This window comes from Labeo rohita, chromosome 4 (genome assembly GCF_022985175.1).
Source record: "Labeo rohita strain BAU-BD-2019 chromosome 4, IGBB_LRoh.1.0, whole genome shotgun sequence".
Lineage (NCBI taxonomy): Eukaryota > Metazoa > Chordata > Actinopteri > Cypriniformes > Cyprinidae > Labeo > Labeo rohita.
The window spans coordinates 23249820-23277466 of NC_066872.1; the positions used below are offsets into that span (position 1 = coordinate 23249820).

The 27647-nt window shown below is 35.8% G+C and overlaps 1 protein-coding gene across 1 annotated transcript; it reads left to right on the forward strand.

The window, feature by feature from the left end:
• The first annotated feature begins 64 nt into the window (after positions 1-64).
• Positions 65-27647, forward strand: cerk (ceramide kinase). Its single transcript, XM_051108162.1, has 13 exons — positions 65-380; positions 8686-8817; positions 8994-9116; positions 10300-10425; positions 11168-11234; positions 11623-11768; positions 16194-16268; positions 16492-16644; positions 16746-16851; positions 18163-18233; positions 19533-19738; positions 21812-22032; positions 25776-27647. Exons 1-13 carry the CDS (start codon positions 230-232, stop codon positions 25861-25863), a joined length of 1665 nt encoding a protein of 554 aa, XP_050964119.1. The 5' UTR covers positions 65-229; the 3' UTR covers positions 25864-27647.

Here is a 27647-nt window from a genome sequence, read left to right on the forward strand (position 1 = left end):
ACCTCCTACAATAGGATTAAACTTATGTATGACGCATATCTCTCAGACTCCTCCTACTTTCATCAGGAAAGAAAAAACCGCTATGTAGCCAAACTGCTTAGGAGAAAACGAGCAACATTGTAGCGACTTAGCATTTTATAATATTTTAAAGCGTCGAGGAGGTATAGTATAAACTCGGTTTGAAGATGAAAGTGAGATAACTAGTGTGTATTTGTTGTTCAGAGCAGAAATGGAGAAGCAGTCGCGTCTGTTGTGTTCTGAGCTGTGTGTTCAGCGCAGACTGTATGAGGTCACATTAAACTGCGCGATTCTCGCGTGGAAAGACATACAAAACGCCAAAAAACACACCGGACGCGCCATATATGGAGCTGTCAAAGCGGGTGAGTTACATATCTAATACACTAATAACAATATAACATGTACAACACGCTGCGCCGCTGCTGCTGTTGTTTGTTCTAGTGGTGTGTGTCTCAAAACTGACTTGAGCTGCCTACCTAGTAGACCCCTAGGTTTTGGCATGGTATGTACAGACAATCACAGAACGCAGCATTTTTGACCAGTTAATTATGATGCCCCAAAAGATACTGACTGGATGACGTCTTTGATGATATTGCTTACTCTGAACACGTCTATGATGGCCAAAAACGCTGATCAGTCTGAACATGTCTGAACAGGATGTTGATTGGATGGAAGACGTCAATGATGCCCAAAAGTGCTGCTTATCTGGATTGTATGTGGTGCCCAAAAATGCATCTGAATTGGAAACCCCTTTAATACTTACAAACACAACTGGTTATATATATCTGAAACCGAATGATTTTGTAATGCCCCAAAACAATTGTAATTTGTAACATTATATAGGATGCCTGAAAACTGTGCTGAATCGAAATTCATAAATAATGGCTAGACATGCAGCGTTGTATGATGCACATGACACATTCAGGACATTAAGGTCTGTGATGTCCAAAACACTCTGAACATGATTATAATGCTAAAATTTGCTCAGAATTCATCTATGACACCCCAAAATGCGGTGTTGTAAGCGAATGTTAACGATGTCCAGAAATTCCTGTGATGCCCAAAAATGCTGTGTTCTGTGCACACTTGTATGGTGCCCATAAATGCTGCTTACTCAGAACTTGTCTATGAGGCCTAAACATGTTGTGTTCTGGATGTGCTTATGATGCCCCAAATTGCTGTCTGTTAGGTAGGTAGTTCACTAGGTTTTGAATTACAGCCATGAAAATAAAGATAAAATACCAATTCTTATCTAGAATGTTATGCAAAGTATCATGTGGCAAGATGAGTTTCTTTACAAAAGAGCCTTTTCTGTTCCCAGTGGGAATAGAACACACGTCTGTGTGTGTAAAAACAGAATTAAGTTGTTTATAAAGAGTGTGTGAAGTGTTCTTAGACTGCTGGAAGGTCAGGGTGGTCACTGATAATCTTGAGGAATTGGATTGTGTGTTTCCACCTGTCTGCAGCACACACTTTACTGTCCTCTTATTGCTGCTGGTCTTTGGTTGGGATTGTTAATGAATCTGTAGATGTGTGTCATAAATTAACTACCAGGTTTGGGTCGTTAATCAGTTATTTGTGTGACATTGTCTTCTGAAAATCACTCATGCATATTCACAGGAAACACTGGGAAAATCCTGGACCTTTTTAGAAGAAAAGAATGACCACAAACTATATGCTAGACTAATGGTCAGGTCATTGCATTTAGTGGGTCGTAAACTTTCCAGATAGTTTGTTTGAATGCAGCATCTGTAAAATGTTGGATAGTTAAAGTTCCAAAACATATTATATACCAGGCAAAGACGTGCTGCGGTTCACTTTCTGCTCTTAGAAAGCAAAACAAATACAATTTGACTTCCTATTGTTTCGTAATGCTCTCCTGATTATTTAAAACATAAATGTCTTAAGCGATGGTCACTTAAGCAAAGTGTCATGTTTAAGGCCTAAGTTTGGCTAACATACTAAAATTTTCAAAACTAACAATGCCTGTTATTTGTCAAAACAATAACAATTTTCTGATATGCTTAAAGACCAACCATGAAAATTAAATATTGTGATAAATAAAGCAATTACATATACAAATTTCAAAAAATGATTTTCTAGTTAATATTGTGAAAAAATAATAACACAGGGCTCCAGGCTGCGACTAAAACAGTGCGAAAACCAAAAATATTAATTTGCAAGGAAAGTTTTTGCTGAGGTCACCACTAGCAAAAATCGATTTACTAGTTAATATTATATAATAATAACATGAGGATGGAGGAGGAAAAAGAAATACATCCTGCCCCACTTAAATAAAGGTAAGAAAAACTTTCAGTGAGGGCAAGGGTTTGGAAAAATATTATATTAATTATTGATCTTTTGGTATTATTGGAAGTAGGGATGTGCCCAAATAGTGAATCCGTATGCAGAAAGGCACGGAAAATGAACAACGTTTGTTCGTTCTATGGAGTGATTTTTAATCAAATCGTGACCCCAAGAATCGATATGAACTGAATCGCGAGGTACCCAATATTTAATCGTGAGGTACCCAGATTCCCAGCCCTACTGTAAACTGTTGCTATATGTAAAAGAGCAGCATAAACATTTTGCTTAGATATTATGTTCAAGCCATACAGGTTTGTGACAACATGAGTGTGAGTGGATGATATCTCGTTTAATAACATCGATATACTTGACCTTTTAAAACTGTCCGTGTTAAAGAATCATAAACTCCACATACATATTGAGTCCAAAACCAATCCATGTTTTGAAACCGCTTCACCTGAGCCAAACCTTTGCCCATGCTGTGGATATATTACACAGCGGAGGAATAGTTGAGAACTAGGTGACCTCCAGTACTAAGATCCATTACACAAAGCCAGCTTTTATTTAAAGGTCTTGATGGATACTTTCCTCGGGGCCATGACACATATGAAATGAAGTTTCCACCCTGCTTAAGGTAGTTCAAGGTGCCATTGTTTAATTAAACCATTTCACATGATCAAAATCATTGCTCACATGAGGTCAGGGAGATTCTTTTCTAGATGCAGAAGTTGTTTTTGGTTTCATCAGTACTCAGATGTTTTGTTTTTTTTTTTTTTTGTTTTAGGTCTTTCATATTTCTGTGGTTTGCAGTGCTGCTTAAATTTCCTAAAAAAAAAAAAAAAAATCTTGTTTTTTATAACAGATTGTCTGTTACAATAGTTCCTTTTCAAATAAGCACTTCCATTACTTTTCTAACATTTTTTTTCTTTTCATACTTCATCTTCAAAATTGATACATTTATGGAGAAAAAAAAGTGCATCATCTGACTGCAAATAATGTTTCACTAACTATTTGTCGTAGTTCACATACACTTGATGTTGAACTATTTTACTGATTTTACATTTTTTTATTTAGTTTTTACTGTGTAAAGCTTTAGGTTGCCAGTGTGACTTGTGTCAGCACTGGCTCTCTTGTGTGCGATGTGCTTTGTCCATCTGCTGTGTAATCTAACCCCTTTCACCACGAGTTAGTTTTCTCAGAATGCGCATAACTGAAGTAGTGGGGACACAAAAGACATTATTTGTAGAGGGCCCTTTCATACTAAACAAATGTTTGGTTTTGCTGGAAAGGTCACTTTGGATAGATGAATGGTGCGTTATGCTGCTCAAACACAGCGCTTCAGAACTTTGCGAGAAGGGAATAAACGCCTGCTCCCAAACTCATATCTCCTTGGCAATAGATGCCTGGTAGGAATTTTCCGCAACATGATCTGCATCAGGATGCAAAGGTAATGCATATGGACTGGGATTGTTTTTCAAATTGACATAAATGTGAGATTTCCTTTAGCCTACTGCAGCTCTCAAGCTTTTAATTTGCGGCTAAAGTGATGTCATAATTGTGGTAAGCACAACTGGAATCTCAACTTCTTGCCATATTAATAATAAACATGCCTTGGAGGTATGACTTAGCACATTATTTAAAGGAGAAGTCCACTTTCAAAACAAAGATTCACATATAATGTACTCACCCCCTTGTCATCCAAAATGTTTATGTCTTTCTTTCTTCAGTCGTAAGGAAATTATGTTTTTTGAGGAAAACATTTCTGCATTTTTCTCCATATAATGGGCTGGTATGGTGCCCCGATTTTGAACTTCCAAAAGGCAGTTTGAATGTGGCTTCAAACGATCCCAGATGTGGTTGTAAATGATCCCAGCTGAGAAAGAAGGGTCTTATCTAGCGAATCGATCGGTTATTTTCATTTAAAAAAATACAATTTAAATATTTTTTTAATCTCAAATGCTCGTCTTGCCTTTCTCTCCCTGAAGTCTGTATTCTGACTCAAGACAGTTAGGGCGTGTCAAAAAACTCCAATCGTATTTTCTCCCTCGACTTCAAAAATCATTTAAAAATCATCCACCATCGCTGCAGAAGTACCAACCCAGTCTTTGCAAAGTGAACGTGCAAAGAAGATCAAACACCCTTAATAAAAAAAAAAAACAGCGATATAGGGCAATTTCGAAGTTGAGAGAGAACATGAGATGGGAGTTTTTCGACATACCCTAACTGTCATGAACCGAAATAAAACAAGTCCAGACAGAGTAAGACAAGATGAGTGTTTGGCAATAAATTGTATTATTTTTATTAAGATAACCGATCGTTGCGCTAGATAAGACCCTTCTTTCTTGGCTGGTAACGTTTACAACTGCATTTGGGATCTTTTGAAGCCGCATTTAAACTGCATTTTGGAAGATCAGAATCAGGGCATCATATCAGTCCATTATATGGAGAAAAATGTTTTCCTCAAAAAACATAATTTTTACAACTGAAGAAAGAAAGATATGAACCTCTTGGATGACAAAGGGGTGAGTACATTATATGTGAATCTTTGTTTTGGAAGTGGACTTCTTCTTTAAAGGGGAAGTCCCTTTTTCATTTCAGTTTATTACATGAATTCTGGGAAATGGTTGAACGTTGTCAGTATGAATTTTTACCATTTATACTGTGGTTTTAATTTAATTATTTATTAAAACCACATACTGTTACTGTTACTCTTACTGTTACAATTTTTTGTAACCCACAACTGCTCACTTTATTTATGTATTTATTTATTCATTTATTCAACTAAAAAGTGTAAAAAAAAAAACATATGGACTGGGATTGTTGTTTTAAAACATTGCCGTACTCGCATATATGTTCTTGCAACATAAATTGTGTATTTTGGTTTGTGTCTAATAAATAAATAAAATAAAAAAAAAAAAACCTAAATAAAATGTAAATATTCACCAAATTATGACAGAATGGAATTACGGTTATGTATGACATGGCTCCATAATGAAATGTTTAGGTCATAAAAAATTGTAGGGAATGTAATGATGATAATAATAAGCAATGTAAAATAATTATTAGAAAATTAGCAAAGTTGTACTTCATAATTCAAGATACTTCATAATTCATGTTGTGCTTTAAACACATCCAGTATTACCATAGAGAGTAAGCCTAAACATAATTTGTCCTTTTTTTTTTTTTGGGAACAGCCTACGATTCCTATGTAGGTAGCACACTAGGTTTTAAAAAGTTTAGAAATTTTGAAGGCAAAACACCAAGCCGTATTTGACTAAACTCAGTTTGTGGAATCCTGCTGTTCTACATGCCTCTGTTTTGTGTGATGTTAGTCTCATAACTATAAAAAATCCCCACTTTTAATGTGAGACATTCTCATCAGATCTGAAACTCAATTGCTTTTCTGCATTATGTAACATCATATCATTTTGAAAAGGAATGAGCTGTGCAGCTATTTACAATTTAAGTCATCACTCAGTTTAATTAAACTTTTTTTGTATGGCTCTTTTCATAAGAAATGTTGTTTCAAAGCAGCTTCACAAAAGTGTATGTTTTGAATGGTATATGAAGTGAAAGTGAAAAGTGAAATATTCAGAAAGTAATCTGTTAATTGGTCTGAGATAAATATCAGAGTAATATCCATATGGAACTAGTTTTCAGCCAAGTTAATACAGGTTATATGGCTAGTTATGTCTTTGCTTAGGTAGACAATGATTATGTTGTGATGTTGTGATCATAATGATTACAATATAAAGAGTATGTGGAGTGTACATAGCCTCAGATTGTTGCATCATTGAGCCATGTTTGGGAAGGACATGTGGTGTATTTGGCAGGGAGAGAGCTGCGATATAACGGTCAAGGACCCCTGGAATGTCAACTATTGTTCCGTGGTATTTCCTCTATCCTCATTAAAGTTTACTGCCTCTGTTTAATGAAATTACTTGAGTTAAACAGAGATGAGAGCAAATAAAAAAACATTTTATGTAATTGGATGTGTGTCTGCATTGTTTTTGATATAACCACATACAGGGTGATTGCAGGAGAATTGTAGAGGAAATAAATGAAATGAGCCGAATAGATTGTAAATGATCAGATCAAAAGAATGTGCTTTGTTTATGGGGAAAAGTTGGCAAAGTAAGTACTCTAATTCCATCTTCTCAATTTTTAACAAAATTATACTGTTGACTGCATTTATCAAACATTCAACACTGTAATTCAACTATTTAACAAGTAAATTGTAAATTATCTTGTATGCTTTAGTTTATGGAAAATATAAGTTTTAAAAATAAAACACTCCAAAACAACACTGAGTGCCAAAAATAGTTAGACACTGTTGCTTTAACTTGATTTAGGCTAAATCTTCAACCTTTTTTTTTTTTTTTTTTAACCCTGCCTGTTCTGGCAGATTTTTTTTTCTTAAATTATGTTATTTAAAATCCTCTAACCAAATATTTTATTAATATATTTGTTTACTTTGAATGTTTATTCCATATGATTTTTTTAATGACAAAATCAAGGTTTTAAACTATTCCAGCATACATTTTGGCAAGTGTTGCTAAAATTGCAATAAAATATTAGAAAATGAACATTCTTTATGAAATGAAATAGCACTATATACACACATACTTTTTTTTTTTTTTTTTTTTTTTTTTTTTTTTTTTTTTTTTTTTGAGTTATTTCAGTCCAAGTGATCAAGAATTTCACATTAGGGAACAAGATTTCCCCATGCAGATGTTGCAACAAGTTCAAGATAGTCACACAGATTCTCCATGTTGACCAAAAGAACCCTGCTTTGTGAATAATTTCACATTTAGCTTGAAGAATTCAAACCCTGCTTACTGCCCTATACACTCCAAATGATTTTTTTTTAATTCATATTTTTAGATTTTTGGTTAGTTGGTGCTAAACATAGATTCAGGAACTAAGAATAAATGCAACAGGCATCTAAAGTCCCTTATAAGCTTATAACTCTACTGCATCACCTTTACATTTCAGCTTTTTGCCTCATGCAGTATTCATGTGCTATACAATAACTCCATAATACAAGTATCATGAAACTTTTATCAGGTTGTTGTTTCCATGTTATTATGCTGTTAAGTTTATGGCTACATCTGGGCATATGAACAGTTTCATAAGGCTGTATAAGAATGAAATACACTTGTTATGTCTCATAAATGTGTCATGAAGTTTTAATGAAGATAAATCATTACTCTAGGTTTATCTGGGTATTAAGTAAAGTTTCTGAAGCAGTACTTTATTCTAATCCACATAACTCTCTGATCTTTTGAATAAGGTCAAACCTCATTAACTTCCTCTCCCAGGGGTTTTCTGAAAAGCCTGCATTATATAACATAACACGAGATTGACTCATTTGGGCACAAGCTGTCAGAATGCAAAAACCTCCTTTGCTTAGAGATATTTTCCCTAGCACAGAGACAGAGATGATGGAAACTGACATTTACATAGTGTCTTACTGCAAAGCAAACCAAATGAAGCAGTCAGCTTCACCATGAAATCCCAAAACTCACATTTTGAAAACGCAAGTCTCTAAAGTATTTTGTGTAATAAAAAAAAAAAAAAAAATCCAACATGGCAGATGGTTTGAGAGAAATATGGACTATAACCTTCTGAAAAGTAGGCTACTAAGAGGCATCAATGTCTGTGTTTATTCAGCTCATTGTTTAAAAATCCTGCTGATTCAACTGAATAGATTTTGAAATATGTCTTTTTAATTGTTTGGATAATTCCAAATGCTGAAAATAAAATTATTGCTTTTGATTGAGATTTGGTAGAGAGTTGGTAGTCACCACATTTTTCAGACATTTTCAGTGAGACTCTGTCTCGTTTTCATTAACAAAAATTAAATATGACATCTACTCTGACTTAGAGTTGATTTACTTGCCTTTGATAATATAGTTGCCAAAATAACTAACTCCTGAGACTGTACGGTCTGATATACAATCTGTCCAATGTTATATTGACTTTAAATCTAATTGCAAATCACTGCATTATGAATCCAGTCAATTCATTGTCAGCTCAAAGACTCACATTCCTAATAATTAATTAAAATGGACTTTCACCGATTATAACTAGGTCATGATAACGTGATGAAAGATTTGGGTCATAAAGATGATGTCTTGGCAGCTAACTGAAATAAATAACTTAATTATTTCAACAGTATATAAATAATAAAACTAGTTCATAACTAATATAAGTCCAGCTCTATTTGTATGACAAATTGCAAAGGGTTGCTGCCTATGTAGAGTCATCTGACTTATTAGGTTTTGTCTGAGTTAGGTTTTGTTATGTGAGGTTGTTATGTTTTTCATGTTATGTGACCCGCTGATCCTCTTTACACAGGTAGTCATTGTGTCCCTGTGTGTGAGATTCTAGCCGTTCAGGAAAAGGAAGAAGAATCTCCTTGTAAAGACACTGGGAAATGGCAGAAGGTTCCTCAGAGCCCAGTGGACTCCTGCCAGCATGCTTTCACAGGTACACCAGCATAATCGGGCCGTCATCTGCTTATCTTGCCTGATAACAGGGGAAGACGTAACTTGTTATATTATCTATATGTCGTGAGTGAAATATCAGAACAATACTGATTATATAGGTCACCTTTTACCTAGGTTTTGGAATAATGTGGCATTATCTTTTGTGTTTCTTTGCAGTATTCTACGTAGAGAGAACGAGGCAGCACTGCTGGCGGTGCAGCAACGTGACTTTCGACTGCTCTGAACACTCCCTGTGTCTGCTCTGGGTCCAAACGATTAGGGAACAACTTGCATTGCTGAGTGCGTCTTTAGTTTTTGAATTATAGTCTATAACATAAATGTTTACTAACAAACTACACACAAACTAGCAAAAAAGATAAGTTATTGTTATAGTGATATAGTGATTTTCACACCAGTTTCTTGTACATAAATAATGGTTAAGTGTTGTGTTAATAGTTGCTTGGGGTCCATTATGTGTGAATTTATTGTAAACGTTTTTTGTTCATTTATATACTCTGAGAGTCGAGTCAATTACTACCACACATTTGTTACTGTACATAATTATGGTAGGCATAAATAATGGAAACTTAATTCCCTGTTGACACAGTGTGATAAAATCTCTATTCCTTTTAATCTACATTTTACTTTACTAGCTGGTACTTTTGTTGACCAAATTGTTTCCGATCTGTGCTTGGAAACTCCGCCCGAAACAGAATCTCATTGGTTAAAAATCTTTAACCAGGAGAAGTTCACTTCCAGAACAAAAATTTACAGATAATGTACTCACCCCCTTGTCATCCAAGATGTTCATGTCTTTCTTTCTTCAGTCGTAAAGAAATTATGTTTTTTGAGGAAAACATTTAAGGGTTTTTCACCATATAGTGGACTTCAATGGTGCCCCCGAGTTTGAATATCCAAAATGCAGTTTAAATGCAGCTTTTATTGGCTCTAAATGATCCCAGCTATCATTTATTTACAATTAATATACATTTTATACATTTGAACCGGAAAAAGACAGACTTAGACAAGACGAGTGTTTGAGGTTGAAAAATATTTAAATTGTATTATTTTTTTTTTTTTTTAAAATAACCGATTGTTTCGCTAGATAAGACCATTCTTTTTCTCAGCTGGGAACATTTAGAGCCCTGTGAAGCTGCATTTAAACTGCATTTTGGAAGTCCAAACTCAAGGGCACCATTGAAGTCCACATTATGGAGAAAAATCTTGAAGTTTTCCTCAAAAAACATAATTTCATTACGACTGAAGAAAGAAAGGCATAAACATTTTGGATGACAAGGGGGTGAGTACATTATCTGTACACTGAACTTAGAAACTGAGAAAATAAAAAAATAATAAAGAATGTAGGCCTTCTCTATGTTGTCACATCAGACAAACAACTTAAAAAAGTAGTTTTGACAGCCTAGGAAGACTGTTGTCAAACAAAAACTCACTTTTAATGCTCTGCCCGCCTCTCATTCTGCAGCCAATCGACCGAAGAGTTTGCTCGTCTACATCAACCCCTACGGAGGAAAACAACGTGGGAAGCAGATTTACGACCACAAAGTGGCCCCCATCTTTTCCCGGGCTTCCATTTCCACCGACGTGATTGGTGAGTGCCCGTCAGCCGCCTGCATTAACATTTAAATAAAAAATGAGCTTTTATGCTTCGCAAATAGATCTCCGTTGGCAAATGGCCCCACCTGCCAACCCGTCCCACGAATATGATTTTATTTACAGCGCCATCTATCACAGGAGCTGGCCATAATGCAAACTGTGATAGTCGATAAACATAGGAATGCAAAGGCATCCATTATTTATTAAGGTTGAGGGAGGAAGACCCCGGGTTCATGTGAATATTGGCTGTTAGAGCTAAAGCTTACAGGCTTACTCAGCAGTAGCTTGAGGGGCTTCTTTTTACGACCGTGCAAACATTTCGTAAATGCTAAAGTACATGTCTGGCTGGACAAATACCATTCAAACCAAATCATTAGAGGAGCCAAACAAGATGTTCTGCCGACGGTTTAATAAGCTCCATACATCACCTTTGGCATATATCATCAACGTGATCCACAGGGCTCGGTCCTAGGCCCCATTCATTTTCAGCACATCCCTCCGAGTTACGGCTCTACATCAGTGCTGATGGTAAAGAACCGGTAATGAAATGTACCAGGGATTGTTTTTCACCGCGACTTCAGCTTCATCATTTGATGTGGCTGATTGATAGTCTCCATCAAGCCAGCAGAAAAATGCAATTTAACTGCCAGATGAACATAATGATGTTTCTCCCCCCTCTGCTCAGCCTCGCTGTCATCGTCCCGTTAACAATGGCTTTTTCTCTTTTGTTTCTATAGTTACAGAGCGTGCAAATCATGCCAGGGACCACTTGAAGACAGAGGCTGATCTGAAGAAGTATGACGGGTGAGTGGGCGTCCTGCTGGGAGATCACGGTCGCTGTGCGGCGACTCTTAATTTGCCCAGTGAGGAATGCGTCCTCTGCAGCAAAGCTCAGATTAACATTTGCACATCAATGCACATCGTGCTGGCACTGCGGCAGATGACGGCGGGCAGCTTGGGAAATGACGACTGAAAATAAAGTGGCTTTTGGTGACAGCAGCATGGATGCTGCTTCAAAGCTGGGCCAGAGGCTGTATTCACAAAACAACTCTGACTGTTGCGTCTGGATCTTTTTCATTCTTTTCTGTGAACAGTGGTTTAGACACAAATTTCATTAATTTACCTTTTACTGCAAAACAATTCATTTTAAACAAATATGCATTGAAGTAATCAGTGCTGTCTCTGTCTGCAGTGTGGTGTGTGTCGGAGGAGACGGCATGTTCAGCGAGATTATGCATGGCCTCGTCTCCCGTACGCAGCAAGAAGCAGGTGTGGACGAGAACTCAATGGAGGACACCCTCACGCCATGTGGACTTCGCATCGGAATCATTCCTGCAGGTTGGTCTACAGCGGCGTTTACCAATCCTGGTACTAGAGCGTGTACCCAGCTAATTTTGTCCCTTCACACACTCCATTCAGTTCATGAGCACTCTATTAACAAGCCGATGAGCTGAATCGGGTGCGTTAGATAAAGGAGGCATCCAAAATGTGCAGCTCGAGGACTGGGAATCACTTGTCTTCAGTCACAAATCTTAGAGTCTATACAGCCAAGACAGTTCTTCAGAATGGATTTCATTGCTTTTTCATGCACGTCACTTCCTTGGCAGTGTTCCTGGAAGCATCCGTCAGCCGCAGTTCCATTACAGCGCTTGTGTTTTGAGATATTTCCAAGTCATTGTAAGTTTTACACCTGTGCATGGGCACAGCTGCATAATAGAGGAGAACCGCGGGAGATTATAGCTCTCTTCCAAAACCTAGTGAGCTGCCTAGAGAGCATGTTTAGGCATCAATGGTGCACTCCTGGTGTAAAAGCTGTTCAGAAAATAAAAAAACAACATTACGCTGCCTTCCAAGATAACGTGCTTTGATCAAAGAACAAATTTGCATCTGTGTACACTATTATTTTTAAATTGTGGGTCTATGTAAAGTTGACTGAATGATTTTGGCTTTTTAAATAACTTTTAATTTATTCTGACTGATACACCATATAACAGCACTGCATCCTTTGTGGATAATCTATTGGTAACACAAAAATATACAGCAGGACATCAATGCTGTTTTCAGCACTGATAATAATAAAAATGTTTTTTGAGCATCAAATCAGCATATTAGAATGGTTTCTGAAAGATCATTAAACACAGACAAACTGAATTTTTTTTTTTTTTTTTTACATCATTACTGTAATTGTGTGTGTGTGTGTGTTTTTTAAATACATGCCTTGCACACATACACACACAGAATATAAAACATACTGATGTTATTTTTTTTGCATCTCCAGAGAATGGGAAAGAAAAATACTTGGTCAATACTTGGGCAAAGACGTTATTAATAAATGACCAACCTGAAAGAGAACAAGCAGAACAAATAGACTGCTGTCGTGCGCTGCGGAACGCCCTTCACAAGAGCTCTGCCAGCAATTGATAACTTAATGACTGTGGCTTATCAAATTGTGTTTTCCGATATTACTGTTTGCCATATAAACCTGACAATGTCGAACTCTTAAAGAGTCCATGTTGTAATCAGTCACGTTATCAGAGTGTGTAATTCTGTCTATTTATGGCCTTATCTCACCTTGTCCAGACACGCAAGAACTAGTGACAGGTTCTAAGAACAGCTCCTGGTCCATTATCTTGTTTCTGGATGACAACTGATCTGAACAACAAGGGAATTTGAGACGAGTTCTCGTCTTCAATGTCTAATAGATGAAAGCATCAGAAACCTCTGACAAAAAAGAACCATGCTATCCTATGGTGTTTTTAATATTATAATATCATGTTTATTTGAAAGAGTACCATGTTAAAACATGGTGTTGAAATTGTTGTTTGAATGTACTAATGCCATTTTAAATATGTTGACTTCATGTTAAATACACACTCTGGGTTAAAAACAGCCCAACTTGGGTTATTTGGCAACCCAGCACTGGGTAAATATTGGACAGAACACATGCTGGGTTATTTTGACCCAGGTGGTTGGGTTAAACATTTTTACCCAACATGCTGGGTTGTTTTAAACCAACTATTGTTTAAAAATTATTATATTGCTGGCTTAAAATGGGCTGGAAATTAAAAATAACTCACAGAATTATAGAGGCAACAGCAATAATCAAAAGATGAACAGTTATTATTAAGCAAGTACACCCATAGACAAAAATATGAGGCAAATTGAATTTATTTGGGTGAATACAGCATAGTTTACAATTTTACATACATTTAACCTTGTTTAACAAGCATTTTAGAATTAGAATTAGTAGCATTTTAATTTAAGTGTATTCAACCATTCTTTGTAATCACGTTTTACAGAAAAAGTGCTAATTTTCATGCCAGTGTGTCTGTGAAATCCAAGCCGGTGATGGGCTGCTGTTCACCGGGGGAACTACGGACCTCAGACCGCCAGCTCGCGCTTCACTCGTAGCTGAAAGATGCCTCGACTGACCCCACAACTTGCCCATAAACAAACATTAATGAGATCAGAGAACATGTTTTAACATTAAATTAAGTAAATTTCAGTATTATAACGAATAAAATGAATTTATGTTATGCAAGGCAAAAGGCGTTTTCATCATGCAAAATGAAAGCCGCTGCTAATGCAGCTGACTGATATCTCATCCTTGTATGTTGCGTTGAGTAAAATAATATCATTTACAGCCCAGTAAACACTTTCTAAATGAAATAAAATGTATACAAATCTTTATTTCGCTGAAGAAGTGCACCAAATCGCCGGTGCTGAGTACTGCTCTCTCCTGTAGAGGACGCAAGCCCGCATTCTAACTGTAACTCAGCTGGGTTGTTTCAGCGGAATCAGGCCCAACCCAGGGGTTGGATAGAAAAAATAACCTAATATTTAATAACCCATTCAAAAATACCCAGCAGCTAAGTTATAGAAAAACTACCCAGCACCTGGGTAAAAAAAATAAAAATAAAATAAAATAAAATAAAATAAAATAAAATAATAATAATAATAACCCAATAAAATGACCTGACAAGCATTTAGGTTAAAAAAAAAATAGCCCAGCATTTTTTAGAGTGCAGAGAAACTACCCAGCACAATGGGTAAAAATGTTAAAAGCAAACCAATAAATTACCCAGCAGGCTAAACCCAGCATTTGGGTTAAAAAAAAAATAATAATAATAACCCAGCATTTTTTTGGAGTGCACAAAAGCAGTGAAACCACTGACAAAAACAAAATGTTCTATGCTATTACCATGTTGTTTTTAACATTAGAATAACAACAATAATTATTCCCTTTTTTGAACGTATAGCATACTAATACCATGGTTTATGGACATATGTTATGCTTTATATTTATATTATGTCTAATGTATGTGTGATGTTATTTATATTATGTAGTTATGTATTACATAGTATACTTGTAATTTTTATTTTTATTTTTTTTATTAATTGATTGCATTGATGCTTTATTACTTTTTATTTATTTAATTGCATTTACATGGCCATTTAATTTAGTTTTTATATGTAACATTATAATACCATGCTTTAATTGATTCTACTATGTAATACCATGTTTTTTTTTTTTTTTTTTTTTTTTTTTTTTTTTAGTTTAATTATATTCTGCAGAAAGATCCTATATGTGACCATGGACCACAAAACCAGTCTTAAGGGTCAATTTTCTGAATTTGAGATTTATACATTATCTGAAAGCTGAATAAATAAGCTTTTCATTGATGTATGGTTTGCTATGATAGAACAATATTTGGCCGAGACACAACTATTTGAAATCTGGAATCTGAGGGTGCAAAAAAATCTAAATATTGAGAAAATCGCCTTTAAATTTGTCCAAATGAAGTTCTTAACAATGCACATTACTAATCAGAAATTAATTTTTGATATATTTACAGTAGGAATTTTACAAAATATCTTCATGGAATATGATCTTTACTTAATTTCCTAATGATTTTTGACATAAAAAAATTCTGTGATTTTGACCCATACAAATGTATTTTTTGGCTATTGCTACAAATATACCCCAGCGACTTAAGACTGGTTTTGTGGTCCAGGGTCACATATGAAGCTTTTAACAGGATGTAATGCATTAATGTGTCTGTGAAGTTTCAGCTCAAAATTCCGCATTAATCATTTAATATTACGTGCTGTAAAGGCTCCTCACGTAAATGCCTGGTATATGGGTATGATAATTATTAACATATTATCTAATACTATCACTGTATCATGGTACTGCCACAGTACGGAACTGACATTTAAGCAACAAGCTGTTTATTGCCCTTTTAATGGTTCATGATATATATTAATCCAAATCTCAAAAACGCTGTATTAATATTTTTCCACCTTTGCGGAAACAGTAGCGGAATCGTGAAATAATCAGCTTGGCACGTTTGCAGATTGCAGCCGGTGTGTTTTTAAACCTTCAAACTCACACTGTTATATAAGCAATTTGAGGAAGAGGAATTAGATTACCAGACAGCATCTAAGAGACGGAAAGAGGGCTGAACTCATCTGAAATCTCATCTCTCTATATAACAGTGCCCTGCAATGCTTCAGCAACAATCATTTCAAGATCGAAAAAACTTTCTTATTCTCACAAGGGCTGAATGGACCAAAAACTCCATTGACTTGTGATGTTTGGTTAGCGTTCACAATTGAAGGGTAGATTGCGGCTGCCCCCGTATGCCACAGAAATTGAAAATGAAAGTGTGATTTTCATACGTTAACCTTCAGAGTGAATTATGAGAGATAGATTTAGGCCATTTCTGAACCCCTGACCCATGAAATGTGTTTTTGAAACAGGTTCGACTGACTGTATATGCTACGCCACAGTTGGCTCAAATGACCCTGTCACCTCAGCACTGCACATCGTTGTGGGTAAGTGGGCATCTCCATATCTGCAGTATGATACAGCATATCTATGCATATACTTATGTTTGTATTTATGCTTATGTAAATTTCTCTTCAGTATTTTCAAGCTAGGACTGAGGTCTATGACAGTATGGATCTAATTTTGCTGCAATATGCGTTGTGGCGTCCTAGCACAGAATCCTGATGTTCTGAGCATGTTTTCTAAAATCCATCCTGGCTTTTTCTGCAGGTGATTCTCAGCCAATGGACGTTTGCTCTGTGCACAATGAAGATCGCTTCCTGCGTTACTCTGTGTCACTACTGGGTTACGGGTTCTACGGAGACGTGCTGACAGACAGCGAGAGGAAGCGTTGGATGGGCCCAGCCCGTTATGATATCTCAGGTATACAGGAAAATATCTCAATACTGAAACAAGTGATTTTTTTTTTTCTATCTGCAATGAATAGAAATTATTATTTTTAAATATATTTCTTTGTTTTACAGGTGTTAAAACGTTTCTGACACATCACTACTATGAGGGAACCGTGTCCTTCTTACCTGCTGAAGGGGACGTGGGAACTCCCAGAGACAACATGCAGTGTCGATCTGGGTAAATGCTGTTCTGTGTTTTGTTTAATCATAATGTGAATCTGTAAGCAAACAATACAACATGACTGAACCTGTAAAATTAGTCATTTAAGCCATCACCTGATGTGTTTCAATTACATTGTAAAGTAGGACTAGATGATATTTATACCCTACAGTTTGCAGTTAGTAAGATTTTTTTTTTTTATGCTTTTTGAAAGCTGCTCACTTTTTAAATTTTAAATGTATTTAATGCAAAACACTTAATCCTATTTTAAAACATTTTAAAATGTAATTTAATCCTGTGATGGCAAAGCAGACTTTTCAGAAGCCATTACTCCAGTCTTCAGTGTCTTCAGAAATCATTGTAATATGATGATTTTCTGCTCAAGAAACTTTTATTATTATTATTATTATTATTAATTCTTATTATATAATTGTATCAACAACTTTCGAAACAGCTGTTCTGCATAATATTTTTCTGGAAACCATTATAGTTTTTTGTTTTGTTTCGTTTTGTTTTTTGGTGAATAGAAAGTTCAAAAGAGCAGCATTTATCTCAAAGAGAAATCGTTTGTACATAAACACCTTTACTGTCACTTTTGATAAAGTTAATTTATCCTTGCTGAATAAAAGTGTTATTTTCTTTGTTAAAAATAAACAATATATTCAAGTACATATAAATTACAATTTAAATATTTTAATATAATGATTAGATACAATGCTTCCTTTTAAAATTTTTAAAGCATGCTTTGATTATTTTAAACTATATTTTTACTTATTTGTGTTAAACAGATATTGCCTACCTCTATTGTTAAAACAGTAGTTCACTTCCAGAACAAAAATTTGCAGATAATGTACTCACCCCCTTGTGATCCAAGATGTTCATGGCTTTTTTTCTTCAGTCATAAAGAAATTGTTTTTTGAGGAAAACATTTCAGGATTTCTCTCATAATGGATATGTATGGTGCCTCTGAGTTTGAAATTCCAAAATGCAGTTTAAATGCCGCTTTAAAGGACTCTAGACGATCCCAGGGTCTTATCTAGCGAAACGATCAGTTATTTTCTAAAGAAGACCCTTCTTCCTCGGCTAGCATCATTTGGAGCCCTTTGAAGCTGCATTTAAACTGCATTTTGGAAGTTCAAACTCAGGGTCACCTTGCATATCCATTAAATGAAGAGGAATCCTACAATGTTTTCCTCAAAAAACATATTTTTTTTACTTCTGAAAAAAGAAAGACATGAACATCTTGGATGACATGGGGGTGAGTACATTATCTGTACATTTTATTTCTGGAAGTAAACTACTCCTTTAACATGTGTTTCTGTCTTGCAGGTGTAGTATCTGTCGGCAGTCCTCTTCTGACAAACTGGTCAGCAAAAATGAAGACAGCGTTTCTGATGCTGGTGAGAAGCATTTGGGAATACTCTCTATGCCAGTGTTAAACTGAGCTCGGGCTTTGACAGGAAGTCTCATATCTGCCCTGTGGTAAATGTGCCCACCCTCAGTACAGGCCAACAAAGTGCATTTCCAGCCATGATTTGTAATGCCCCCATCTGTCGGCTCGACTGGCACGCTGTTTGTGAACATTAGGCCAAATGGTTCAAGCTGCCGCCCGGCTGATCATTTAGAGAGTGAACACACACACACACAGCATATTATCTCTGCCTCTCAGCACCCTCAGAACAACTGGCACCTCCGTTACCCAGCATTCTGTGTGTTTACCCTGAGCGCTGATAAGTGCTGTTTACAGAGACACACTCTCTGCCCTCACAATCCCAAATTGGCATTTGTGCATGATGATTTCCTGAACGCTTTTAGACCGCGTGACATAAATAGAGTCTTGTGGGAAGAATAAGGGGAAGAATGATGTAAACAGGAAAGGGAGTCGAGGGCCCTTCATCAGTGAGCGAGCGCCATAGCTATACTTGCCTTGAGATTTACAATCACCTGCCTTTTTTCCTTTTTCCAGTTATAGCTTTACTGTAAAAACTGATTTTTTTGAAGTAGTAAATAAAATCAATCTTGTGAGGTTTACAAGAAAGTACTACAGTATTTAGTCTTTAACTCTATTTCAAAATATTACGTTTAACTCAGTGTTACGTGCTGTTTCTGTGTAATTATTTGTGACGTCTTTACGTGTGAAAATAGTGACAACCTACACCAAATTTGTTTCAGTGTAGATTTCAGAATGCAGCGCAAAACTGATTACTAATGTCAAGTCAAGTCACCTTTATTTACATAGCACTTTATACAGCTGAGATGGTTTCAAAGCAGATTTACAGTGTTCAACAGGAAAATAATGGTTCAGTGATGGTTCAGTGAACAATTCTGCTGTAAAGCAGCTAGAAAAAAACAATAATGTCTCTGTTCAGCTGAGGTCAGTTCAATGTTGATTCAGTTGCATTCAAGAACATCAATTATGAAATGAGTTCAATTCAGCTGTAAAACAGCTCTGTAGAAAACAGTGATGTTATCATCCAGCTCAGTTCTCATTCAATCGTGTCGGTCAATTCAATAATATTGCTGAATATTAGGTGCCCCCAACTTGCTTGCTTACCTTTCCTAGCGTATCTACATTCCTAGCCTATTCACAACCCTTTAAAAAAGCTGTGAAAATCCATGCATCACTGTCTGTGAAATAAGTTCATAGACTGTACTGTGCAGAAGTTTACTAGTAGTCACAGGATGTTGTTGTATTTCAGATTGTCAGGATGCATGGACGGTCATCAGAGGAAAGTTCTTGGCCATCAACGCTGCCAGCATGAGTTGTGCCTGTCCTCGCAGTCCTAAAGGTCTGTCGCCGTCAGCGCACTTAGCAAATGGAACTACTGACCTCATCCTCGTCAGGAAGTGTTCCCGAATCGACTTCCTGCGCCACCTGCTGCGCCACACCAATAAGGACGACCAGGTTCTTGCTTTATCTTAACAGAAAATATCAGTAGATTTAACATGATATTTAATGAAAGTGAATCCATTCATGTTTTATCAAAGCCTGGAAAAAAACACCACTCTCTTAACCAGTACGCTTCAAAAAGTATCCCCGCTGTCCACCAAATGCTTACTATGTATTTTATATTAGTATAAATTTATATGTATATTTAATTAAATGTAAGTTCTTTTTTATTAAAAAAGAAGCTAATTTTGTTCTTTGAAGTTCTTAGTAACAGCAGGGTTCCTACGATCATAGAGAACCTTGAAAGTCATAGCAATTTGTCTAGTTATTTTTTTATGCTTAACTCCTAAAATGTTTAAACAACTAGAAATGGTTTTTTTGTGAGTTTAGTCTTTGCCAAAATTATCTTTATTTAGCAATTGCAAATATTTGGAAATTCGTTAGCATTGGAATCTTGTAACAGTTCATTGTTTAAAGCCCCTATAAAATTAACCAGCAAGATTATTTCTCTTTAAAATATAGTTCTTGGCCTATTTACTTTTGTATATATACAACATACAGATCCCAAATTTACTATAAAATGATGAATTAAAAATGTTATGATAATTTTTAATGATTTTGAAAGAGGTCACTCATCCTCAGAATGGCTTTATTATCTTATACCGTAAAAATACAGTAAAAACAGTAATATTGTGAAATATTATCACAATTTATAATAAATATTTCTACTATAATTAGGGATGTTACAATATCAAAATCTCTCATTATGATAATATCACAATATGAAGTGCACGACGATATGATATTATTGCGATATATATATATATAAATATATATATATATATATATATATATATATATATATATATATATACATATATATATCTAATGCACTTTTTGAGTTCAAAATTAAGAGCTCCAACCAGTGTTCTTAACTTATTTGTTGTATACTGTTTCAGTCTAAATTACATTCACACTGGTGTTTTAGGAAGCCAAACAAATTAGAATATAATAATAATAACAACAACATCAATTTTATATTATTGTTATTCCTATGAGATAAAAATAGGAGATAAAAATAATATACATTTTCCATGTATAGTATTTTTACACTACAGTAGGGAAATAACATCCTTCCTAATTTCTACACTTGAAAGAGAAATTTTTAATTTGGACTGCAGCAATTTTACCTATTTCAAATGCTAGCAGTCAGCAATTCATACTTTAAGCTTTTATTTTGACAGAATCTGCAGTAGAACTTTTATTTTTGGCGAAAAAGTCCAGCTTCAGTTAAAACAGCCTTACAAAAACTCACTATAAATCCAGTAAAATGCTGTAATTATCTCTTGTGAAAATAAAGCATGACTGGTGCCCAGTGATCCCAAGTCCACAGTTTTCTGGCAGAATTGGACTACTTTAATACTGCTGCCGCGGGTTGTTTTGGGAACTCCAACAAAAAATGTGTATTTTGCACCCCGGAACACACATTTTAATGGGGGACCCCCATTTTTGTTGTAAAAACCTTGCAACCCTGCTGGTGGTCGTTGCATTTCCAAACGTGCGCTAAACTTACAGCAGATGCAATAAATGAATAAAAAGTTTAAATATGTTTTTAAAAACTATACTTTTTGCCCGGAAGACCTGTAGTTTCATATTGTCATTTGACCATGATAATATTGAGTTTTGCAATCGCGATTACACGATAATGATAATACCATTACATCCCTAATTGTAATACAATTTAGTAATATATTCCAGCAGTGACAAAGCTGAATTTATGACTTCATGTATCACATGTTCCTTAAGAAATCATCCTAATTTGCTGATTTTGTGGTTAAGAAACATTCATTTCATAAGAACATTCATACATTCAAGAAACATTCATTTATTACTCATTTATTCTTTCCAGATTCTTTGATGAAGAGAATGTTCAAAAGAAAAATATTTATTTCAAATAGAAATATTTTTGTAACTAGCTTAATAAAAGTATTTAATAAAATAAAAGTTCTCTCTCTTTCTCTCTCCTAATGTTTAATGATGTTTGACATGGGATTCTAAGCATTACTCTTGTTCCCTTTCTTTGTGCAGTTTGATCACTCTTTTGTGGAGGTGTACCGGGTGAAGCAGTTCCGATTCACCCCCCGATATCAGGAGTGTGACTCCGAAGTGGACCTGCGAGAGAGCGCAGCAACAGGCAAGCAATTCCTTAGTCAGATCTGCAGGGAGCACAGAGCCTGCGGCTGTATACCTTCCCAGAGCAACTGGAACTGTGATGGAGAGATCCTTCCACATACTGCCATTCAAGTCCGGTAAGTGTCCCTGTCCAGATACATCCTCAGTGTTTGGTATTTTAGTATATATGAGTTCATGTACTGGACTCAGTGGAAGTGAACCCATTACTCTGCTGTTGGTTGCACTTTATTTTAAAGTATGTGTACTTACGTGTACTTACAGTGTACCCACACAAGACAATTCTGGTAATTTAAGGTAACTACATGGGGTAGGGTTAGGTTTAGGGTAGATTCAGGGTTAGTATCTAGTTATTACCTGGTTATTGTAATTATTATAATAAGTACATAGTATGTACATGAGGAACAGGACTGTAAAATAAAGTACTACCCTACAGTTTGATGTGTAGAAATGCTATATCTAGTTCACTTGAATGATAACACGCCTACTCTACAAATAATGAAAAATTATTAATTTAAAAGATGCATGTGGTGACAATAAGCATTGTGCACTGTGCATTGTGTCATGTTTCAAAAAGAAAAAAAAGAGTGTGCCTTTATAGTTTTAATACACTAATTACTTTAAGCAAGTCTTTATTGTTGTTGTAATTAAGGGGTTTGGACATCACTGCCACTCACGCTCAGACTTCATCATATATCTAAGAGATGTCATTGTCTCTTTTAGGCAAACAGTTTTCAGCTTCAGCAAATGTTCCTCTGACACAAAATGAGCAGACTTCACTAAAGCGTTTGTCGATTAGTGGAAGCTGTAGTTGAAATGTTGAGGTCCTTTGAGCACAAGATTTTATCATCTCAGCACTAGCATACTAAACAGGCTAAATAAATGGACTTTTGTGGTCTGAGCCTGTAGAAAAGATGCTATTAAAATTAAAAAACTCCCTTCATTGTGCCTGCAGAGGAGTTGTTCTCCTCCTTGATACAGCATGACGGCTCACCCGAACGCATCATTTCCTTCACGCCCCATTGTTCTGTGTCAACAATGCGTAGCAATGAAATGCTCCTAATTTAATGGCCCTCTCACTGTTAAAGGCTCACCTCCTTTAATTAAAATAGAAGTCCATTCATTTATTCCATTTTCAGCTTCAGTAATTGTTTCTCGAATGAGTAAGCAAATAACCTGTTGAGATAATTGATGATGATACCACGACTGAAAAAGGCAATCGCCTGGCACTGAACTCACCTCCAGAGTATTGAGTGGAATTAGAGGAAATTAAAGAGCCCCCGAACCTCCCAACAGCGCATGCATTTAACTACAAAACTTTTTACTCAACACGACGTAGCATTTATTGCTTACCAGCACTTGCTCGTACTTTGTTTTAGTCAGGACACAACATATTAGTGGGGTTTGCTAAGGCAAGCATCAGTGTTACTATTGCAAATAGTTTGGGTTAGGGATTTGAACAAACCACCATGCTTAAAAAAATTACACTTATATTGAAACGTTTAGAATAGTTTTTATCTAAGCAGGCACATTGGAAAAACATCCTGTATGTATCCAACCTATATATACAGTTCACTAGGGCTGCCCTCGGCTAAAGATTTTTCTGGTTGACTTGTAGTCGTTCATTTTAAGCATTAGTCGACTATCAGTTGCACGTTCATTAATAAACCATAGAAATCATAATAATGAACCTTCAATTGCATACATAACCTAATAAGCGCTCAAGTGCACACAAAATAAGCTTGCCACAGTGCTCCGGCAGATATAATAATTGTGAATGTGTCAGGGAAAAACAGCAGGGAGACTGCATTAATGGTTTAATAATTTATTCATAAACTAGTGCTTTCTATGTTTTCAGCTTAAGAGATGAAGTCGGCGATACTGACTCCGCAGTAGTGATGCGCCTGTATGCATGTTTCATACAGATGACATGATCTGAAAATATTTGTTTTCTATTTGAATTGGTTCATTTAACAGTAGACATTTCTCCCTCTATAGATATATTTTTTCATGTCTGTAAGGCAAGTTTACACAGAGTTTCGGATTTTCGCACTAAAGTTCACAGAGACCAAAACAGTAGAAAGCGCATCCTGTTTGCTTTAATTATTTTACAAAAGTGCAACATTTCGTTGTTATTCTGAGTGCACGCAAATAAACGTAGAGTCCTTACAGATTCAAAAGATGTATTACTTTTATCTGCATTACCAAAAATGATAGGGTATTCTAAGAGCAAGTGACCGCACTGGCGGTCACTGTTCAGCTTCCACATTCCACACAGACTTCAATAGCGCACAGTTTTCTAGGTTAACATTAGATTGAGCTGCCATGTAAAGCTGCTATTACATACATCTTTTAGATAAAAAGCCATATTTGAGGTTGATAAATGATAGGTGAGTTTGGATGTCCTGCCCGAATGTACTATATTACCACATAGATCAGCCGTTAGCGATCTATTCGTCACAGACTGCGTGCCATTTTTTTTTTTTCCCCCGACTAATAAAATTTTGGTTGACCAAGCCAACTAACGTTAGTCAACTATTAGGGAGCAGCCCTAATAATACTATGTTACACTTTTACTATAGTAGATGATTTAGAAAAGAAAATACATTTTCACATTTAAATTCCATAACCGGTTCCATGGCTTTTCTGACATAGTAAACTTGCTCAGTAGCTAGCCTGGTACAGTAATGCACTTGTGATGTGGAGCACTGTGGTAAGTTCAGCGCGTCACAAAAAACAGCTTATAAGAATAGTTCACCCAAAAAAACGAAAATTTGATGTTTATCTACTTACCCCCAGGGCATCCAAGATGTAGGTGACTTTGTTTCTTCAGTAGAACACAAAGATTTTTAACTCAAACTTTTTGCAGTCTGTCAATGGGATCCAAGGCTTCGAGAGTCAAAAAAACATAGACAAAACCAAATTAAACCCTGCGGCTCATGACGATACATTGAGGTGTTAAGACACAAAATAGTTGGTCTGTGCAAGAAACTGAACAGTATTTATATCATTTTTTACCTCTGATCTACCGCAATGTCCAACTGTCCTGAGCACATTCACAACAGTCGACGCGTGACGCATCAAAGTTGGGAGTCGGTAAAAACTGATGTATACGCGCGACAGATCCCTATGCCAGTTGATGTGCGCTTAGGACAGTTGGACATTGGACGGTGGATCAGAGGTAAAAATGATATAAATACTGTTCAGTTTCTTGCACAGACTGTGTTTTGTCTTAACACCTCAATGTATCGTCACAAGCCACAGGGTTTAATTTGGTTTTGTCCGTGTATGTTTTTTTTTGACTCTCAAAGCCATGGATCCCTTTGACTGCCATTATATGACTGACAGACTGCAACGGTTTGAGTTAAAAGTCTTTGTTTGTGTTATACTGAAGAAGCAAAGTCACCTACATCTTAGATGCCCTGGGGGTAAGCATATAAACATAAAATTTCCATTTTTGGGTGAGCTATCCCTTTAAAGACTTGTAGAAGCAAGCTAAAATGGCATGGTTTCTTTAGCAGCTGAGTTTTTACTATGGGTTAAATTTAGTGTAGGTGTACGTTATTTTTATAAGCATTATCCATTTCATTTCTGAACTGCTACAATTTATGTACATCCAATGTAATAAAATGTTCCCAGGCTTATCTGTTTTGCTTGAAACTGAATGTTCTTTTAGCACCACTTATTGGACATTTCACTCTGAAGTTATCACGAAAGATGAAAAAAGCAATGTAATATCATTTTGCAGAAATGTTATCTAAGGTGTGTTTTTTAAGTAAGCCTGGGTTGGTTTTTAGTATGCTGTTTGTTCCAGTGAAGTGGTAGCATTTTATTTGATTTTTTGTTTCTTTCTCCGTCTTAGGGTCCACTGCCAGTTGATCAAGCTGTTTGCGAGAGGCATCGAAGAGCAGTCAGTGTTTGAGGACCCGTACGCTCACTGTGCAATATAGATCTCCACTCCACTTAAGAAGCCTCCAGCTGAATCATGAAGGATTGAGATTCTTTGAATTGAAGAGTCACCTTCAGCTCAGCACAATGTCATGCTGTTTTTGCTGTTTTACCCAGATAATCCTCATCAAGATTCTTTGGAAACACACAGAGGTGGAGTCAAAACCATTTTCACAGCATTTATGTAGGCTGTATTAGATTTGTGTGAGATAGGATTAGCTAAGGCGTTAGTATTACCGTTTTTCATTTCAACGCTTGAAGTCCTTGAAGATCCTTGCTGGTGATATCTCTTTCTGTATGCGACAACTTCCAGTTGTCAGCATTTGTCTTCCACCACGATCAAGCTGGTCTTGAGAGTAGCGTTAATTGAATCCCAAAGTCAAATTCTTGGAACTGTGAAAACTCTGGTATGTTTATAAAAACATCCCTCTTGGTTGCACCTTTGCTGTTTTTTGTAGATATAAAGCACATGAGGTGGTCGCTGATAAAGTTATTGGTATACCAAAAAACGTTGTGGATTATGTTGAACTTTTTGTTGGACAAAAATTTAAATTCTGTCATCATTTTACTAAAAAAAGTTCCAAAATCAATCTTAAGTTGTTAATCACTGCCAGCAGTGTTATTGTTAAAGAGATTAAAAATTTGTTGTCATTTACTTACCACCAAATTTGCAAGCACTAGCTGAACGTAAAAGAAGATATTTTGAAAAGTGTTGGCAACCAAACAGTTGCTGGTAGTCTTTAATTTCCATAGTGTGGAAAGAAAATACTAAAAATACTATTCCTTACTGTTATTATCCAAATATCACGTCAATAAATCCGGTTCCCAAAAATATACCTCTGAGATGTTTGACCAGTTCTAATGTATCATTTCCACTCTTACCACAGTTGGTTTTGTTTTCCAGACATTTCATGCATCACAATGTAGCATTAGTGAGCTAGACATTGACAGCTACGCAATGTCACTGCAGGGTCAGTGTATGTACGGCTGTTCATCAGACGGAATGTAAATGTAAATACTGTAGCGCTCTTCTCTGCGTTGTCTTTCTTGGTTGTCCCCCCCGAGAATATTTCCTCCCTTTATAATGAATTTTGTGTTTGCGTTTCCTATGCTGATGTCTTATTTCTTCTGAAAGATCTTATTGTTCCTGCGGTATCGAAGAGTGAAGGAGTTCATGATAGACAGAGAAATTGCTTTTCACTGTTGTGCATGTCAGCTGCTTTAATATGCAATTTTTAAAGTGTTTCCTTGAGCTATACTAGTGATTGAGGGCATGGATTTCCCATGATGCATCTGTAGAGGCAACACAACTTCGGTAGCCATTACAGGGAAAACAATGTTCATGTCCTTCATAGACTGAAAGATTGTATGCAAGCTTATTTCCACCACATAAGAAAAATGAAATTGTGCTTTGGTGAATCATAATTATGACTTAAAAATTCAGAAATATTATTTAAAAACATCATAAAAAACATACAAAAAACATAAAAAACATAATCGAAAACTGAAATAAAAATAAACGGAAATACAAAAAATACTAATAAAAATAACAAATAATAAAATTACTACAACTTCAACCTTATCTTGGCTTTATTATAATGTATACTTTTTTATCTCTTAATTGACTTAGTATCTCATCATTTCGATTTATCAAAGCTTTTTTTTTTGGTGGAAATGGGCTTCGCACGGTTGTTGTGTATGTGAAAGAAATCATATTTCTCCTTGAAATTAAAAAGAAAGTATATTTTTCCTAACGACAATGGAAACTTTTTGAAATTGGATTGTA

What these genes read in the sequence shown, in the direction of transcription:
- cerk (XM_051108162.1), top strand. Translation starts at nt 230, where the DNA reads ATGGAGAAGCAGTCGCGTCTGTTGTGTTCTGAGCTGTGTGTTCAGCGC. An exon ending in CATCGGAATCATTCCTGCAG is followed by an intron (nt 11,769 to 16,193) that starts GTTGGTCTACAG and finishes TTTTTGAAACAG; the next exon opens with GTTCGACTGACTGTATATGC. An exon ending in AGCCCGTTATGATATCTCAG is followed by an intron (nt 16,645 to 16,745) that starts GTATACAGGAAA and finishes TTTGTTTTACAG; the next exon opens with GTGTTAAAACGTTTCTGACA.